This window comes from Danio rerio, chromosome 13 (genome assembly GCF_049306965.1).
Source record: "Danio rerio strain Tuebingen ecotype United States chromosome 13, GRCz12tu, whole genome shotgun sequence".
Classification (NCBI taxonomy): Eukaryota; Metazoa; Chordata; class Actinopteri; order Cypriniformes; family Danionidae; genus Danio; species Danio rerio.
Window position 1 is genome coordinate 22,438,733 of NC_133188.1, and position 5,444 is coordinate 22,444,176.

General features: G+C 36.3%; 1 protein-coding gene across 2 annotated transcripts; it reads left to right on the forward strand.

Annotated features, from left to right (window-relative positions):
- The first annotated feature begins 520 nt into the window (after window positions 1-520).
- Window positions 521-5,194, forward strand: emx2 (empty spiracles homeobox 2). 2 transcript variants are annotated; one of them, NM_131280.2, is given in 3 exon segments: window positions 545-1,138; window positions 2,597-2,781; window positions 4,368-5,194. In NM_131280.2, coding segments are annotated over 3 exon segments (744 nt in total). In that variant the 5' UTR covers window positions 545-747; the 3' UTR covers window positions 4,536-5,194.
- Window positions 5,195-5,444: the final 250 nt, after the last annotated feature.

Here is a 5,444-nt window from a genome sequence, read left to right on the forward strand (position 1 = left end):
AGGGGGGTTAAGCAGGCCCACCGAACTGCTAAAAAATTAGACCTGCAAAAGTTAAATATAAACCGTGACTGTCATTTGAAAGGATTTTCCTGACATAATTTCATTGACTGCACCTAGATGTTTGGACAACACTCCGCTTTTACGCATCATATTCATGCACAAATCAGCATGTGTAGCTTTCCATCTGAACGTGCATTGATTAAGAACTGAGGTGCTGTACTAAGAGGGTGTAAAAGCGTCGTTAGGCTCTGCGTGCAACACAAATACATGCTGAAGTACCTCGAGTCTCTCAATGGGATCAGCTGCGTATGTAAATTACTCCACAGCACTGTTTCTGGGCGAATCCGTTCCGTTTTGCTTGAATCCGCCTCTCCGTGCTCGTTCGTATTGACGCACTTAAAGACTCTTCCCTCAACCTTAAGGCGAGCGGCAGCGACCAATCACCAAGCCATTACAGGCTTCAGAGGAAACTGTTTATGTGACTCCAGAGCTAATTAGGCTCATGAACTAACAAATCGCTAGCACAACTGGTGAGGAACCGATCACATTCATGGATTGTCTGGAGAAGTCGACTACCTCTCCCACGATGTGTTGAGCTGTGCGCTTTTTCAAGATTTTTTACCCTTTCTTTAGCAGTCAATAACTTGTCTCTTGCTAGACAAAACTTTGGTCTTGGGTGTGGAGTATTTTTTAGTGCAAACGCGTGTGCCGTTTTCACTTAAACTGGGGAATCTTGACTGGTAAACTATGTTTCAACCCACACCGAAGAGGTGTTTTACCATAGAGTCTTTGGTAGCGAAGGATAATCCTTTGCCATCGTCGAGATCCGAGGAGCCCATACGACCAGCGGCTCTCAGCTATGCAAACTCCAGCCAGATGAATCCATTTTTAAACGGCTTTCACTCCAGCGGCAGGGGCGTCTACTCAAACCCGGACTTAGTGTTCGCTGAGGCTGTTTCACATCCTCCCAACTCCGCCGTCCCAGTCCATTCAGTACCTCCTCCTCATGCTTTGGCTGCTCACCCACTGTCGTCTTCGCACAGTCCGCACCCTCTTTTCGCAAGCCAGCAAAGGGACCCTTCAACTTTTTACCCGTGGTTGATACATAGATATAGATACTTGGGTCACAGATTTCAAGGTAAGTTTATAATATTTTATTCGTCATTTATTTTGACCAGTTGTACGGAGAAAAAAAGGCCACACGGCCCTGGGACGCGGCAGCTTTCCATCGATAAATAACTAAAAGTTCTTAATTTTATAGAAATGCTGAAATGAATGCTATCGAAAAAACTTTAGAACCATTTTATTATATCGAAATTTCAGCTAATGTTGTGAAGTTTTTGCTTTTTAAAACGGTTTTAGCCTATTCATTTGCTGAAAGAAAGAAACCTGGCATTAATCCATTTACAAACATTAACCTAGTTTAAAACTTATTATCTCGTTACAACGTTCATATATATATTTTTTTATTTATTAAAATAATTAGATAATTTAACAGACTTTGTTTTTGTGCTAATGTTTTTTTAAATAATGTTAGGCTACATATCGAACATTATATTGCCTAATAGTTAAATATATATGAAAATTGTAAATTAGGAATAATTGAAGCAACAAATGATTTTAATTTAACGCAAGTTTTATTTGCGTCCAGTTTTATTTTTCCCCTCGTAAATAACAATTTCGCCATAATCGGAAAGTGCGTCTCGGTCCTTAATGGTGTAAAATTGTCCTATTATTCACCGCAAGAACGAACATTGATAATTATAAAAGTGAATACCTTTGATATCATGCTAATGTTTATGCATTGCCTACATATTACAATGTAAATACACATGCATAATGCACAGATTGTTTTTTTTTCTTCTTTTTTTTGCTTAGCCTATATTTTATATACTTATATATTATTCTTTTACTATAATAATTCGATAATATTTGAGAAAACATTCATCACTCTAGTAGATCTGAAACAACCGCAGCGAAAACCTTATTTTAGCCTACTACAGATAAAGGCACTCAAGGCTGCTGAATTTCTTAAATTGACTTTCTGATTAAAAAACAGCCGTACTTAATTTGTTTTATTATTGTAAAACGTTATTTAATATTATTTTGTGCATATTTCTAATTAGCATATTTTCACTCGTTTTTTGAATTAGTTAATTTGCAACAAAAATTTTATTGGCTGCAGAAAACATTATCGCTATCTAACTCGTGCCAGAGATGATAGAAAAAAAAATGTTTTTCACATAATTGTGTTTGACAAGATCGGCTAATTGTTATTATTGTGAGATATATTTTAGTAAAGTATTGCATGCTCTCTTTCTCTCTCTCTCTCTCTCTCTCTATATATATATATATATATATATATATATATATATATTTTTATATATATATATATATATATATATATATATATATATATATATATATATATATATATATATTTTTTTTTTTTTTTTTTTTTTTTTTTAAACGTTAAGCCTAGTAAGAAATTATTCGTGGGAACACATTTGAAAACGCTACCGAAAAATATTGAGAAAGAATAATAATATAGCGGAGACGATGAGTTTTAATTATAGTCATTTTTTTTTCTTCGCAGGAAACGAAACGAGTCCTGAAAGCTTCCTATTGCACAATGCTCTAGCAAGAAAGCCCAAAAGGATTCGTACAGCTTTTTCACCATCACAGCTACTACGGCTTGAACATGCTTTCGAAAAAAATCATTACGTCGTCGGTGCGGAACGAAAACAACTCGCTCACAGCCTTAGCCTCACAGAAACTCAGGTAAGAATGTGTTTACCTGTCTTCATTAGCAGTCTTAAGCCGAAGTGCGCATAGTGCTATGGATATACGGCCTTAACAAATATTGAAATCAATACGGCTACATAGTAAAATAAAGTATACGTTTATTACATGCCGTTTTTGTGTTAAAAATGCAATTAAAAAAATTATAAACAATTGAAGCTTTCCATTTAAAATTGTATGCCATCATTTTCAACATTTAAGTTTTTATTTATTTTTTTGCCAGCGTATATAGTCGTACTAATTGGCTAATACGTGCCTTCTTTTACTGTATATTAAGTAGCCTATGCGTGGGGACAATTAGATTTCCAATTGACTATAGCAGAAAAAAAATAGGCCTATATATCTAATATATTTTTTTAATATATATATATACATAGGCCTATATATATATATATATATATATATATATATATATATATATATATATATATATATATATATATATATATATATATATATATATATGTGTGTGTGTGTGTGTGTGTGTGTGTGTTGTTGTTGTTGTTGCTAAACGTGGGCTACATGTGGAGCTATGCGTTGTTTTAAAATGCGTAATGGTTTGAAGTTAGTTAATTCCACCATTCACAATTCACCACGTTTTTTGTGAGGTTGAACGATTACATTTTAGGCAGATGACTCTCGTGGAAAATGTTTGGCAATTAACCAGTTAACCGCTTTAAATGTACATTTAAAAGAATGAGGCAGATTCTATGAATTTTCCCGACCATATTTAAGATCGTATTTGCACGTATCGTTCAGTGGCCCGGTCGGAGTCTATTGTCCCGGTGACAGCAGCGGCCCTTTTCTAAATACCGCTTTTCAAAGAACAAGAGAGAGAAATGGACTACGAGCCACTTCAGTGCCTCAATTAGCTCTCTGAAAGCACATTAAATGTGCCTCACTTGCCAAGTTGTCAGCTTTGAGCTTTACGGATGATATGAATGATAAAGGTGATGAATTAAGCTAAAGACTGAACTTTACCAATGTGTGCTTATAGAAAAGCTTTAATACGGGGATGCAGTAATGAGGGGATGAATTGTAAATAGGCCAGCTAACATACTGATCCGTGATAATAAGCGACAGTGTCGGTGAAGTTACACTGGCAGGCCTATTACACTATAATATACACGTCTATAAAAGGCATTCCGTTCAAGTTTATGAAGTTTGAGGTTAAAGTTGCAGAAGGGCATGATGGTGATGATTCAACCTGTCGTTCGTAAAAAAAAAGTCAGGTGCACTTTAAAAGGAAAGCCATGCCAGCGTGTATTTTTCCCCAACAATCTAATTCTCACATATCAGTAATATGTATTTAATACCTCAGTCAAATTCTTTATGCTGTTTTAATTAATGCAGACCACTAAATGAAAGTCGACCAATGGTCTCCCGACTAGATTGGCGGTGAGATACCTGGCAGTTCTTTGTCCGTCCAGCCCTAGTTATTCTTGAGGCGGGTTAGTGATACCTTCTGTTAGGCCAAGTCTCTTTGTTTAATTGTTCTATTTGAGAGCCCAAAAGAGAGTCGTTGTGTTTTACGCTGATTATTTTCATTTTTACCCCCGTCACAGGTAAAAGTTTGGTTTCAGAATCGAAGGACGAAGTTCAAGCGCCAGAAACTGGAGGAAGAAGGGTCGGATTCACAACAGAAAAAGAAAGGAACTCATCACATAAACCGATGGAGACTGGCCACAAAACAAGGAAGCCCTGAGGAAATTGACGTCACCTCAGACGATTAAAAGACTTAAACTGTTTGAACCCGGGACAGCGGCGTGGCTTGAAGAATGTCACGGATAAGGATGCTGTGTACTGACAGAGGGAGAGGGTAAAGCCAATATCACATTTTGATTCTTCGAGATCGGCAGCTTGAGGGTGAGAGATCCTGTTGGTGGCACTGCTGTCACTACAAGGGAACTGTCAATAATTTTCACGTTGCCAAGGCAAGGTGACTGACAGGTATTACACGCAGCCCCTCCCGCCCCATCACCACACTATACCTGCACCACCTCATCACCACTATCACAAAACATAGCTCAAATGCGCATAGGACATTTGCACTTCTGAGGGTTTTTTCTCTCATTTTATTTTTGCAAGACGTGAACCTTCCACATCAAGAAACCAAAATATACAACTGTTTTTGTAAAACTTGAATTGCATGGTAGAGCAATGATTTTTTTTGGTAGGTTAATTAATTTGACATTTTTTCAAAGTAAATTTGTTTTGATTATATTTTTAATCTGAGAAATGTTGTGTGCTTCTTCCTTTTTTACAACAGTGTGCAGTCTTTGAATTTATGATTCTCGTGTTAAAGTGATTGTGCAAACAATATGAAGTAGCAGTGCTGCGTTATAGTGTTTTTAAGAAGTTAACAAATTTAAAATCAGATTATAAAAAAAAACTTTACCACATAGAATAGTAATTATAATGAAAATTCTCCAAAACATTCCTTAAAATTTAAGCTTTACCATGACTCCGTAATCTTGGTGCGAATATATGATCGGGACTCGCCCCCCCTCTATAGAGTTGCCTCGAAGGATTAATGCAAGAATTGACAACCGCCTAGGCAGCAAAACTTCAAGCACTGAGCGTATTCCATGTATAGAGATACTAAAAGCTAATGTTTATGTTAAATCGTCTTTTACAAGAAT

Coding starts and splice junctions, on each gene's coding strand:
- emx2 (XM_021480514.3), top strand. CDS start 748: ATGTTTCAACCCACACCGAAGAGGTGTTTTACCATAGAGTCTTTGGTA. Junction 1,139..4,367: donor CTTGGGTCACAGATTTCAAG/GTAAGTTTATAA, acceptor CCCCCGTCACAG/GTAAAAGTTTGGTTTCAGAA.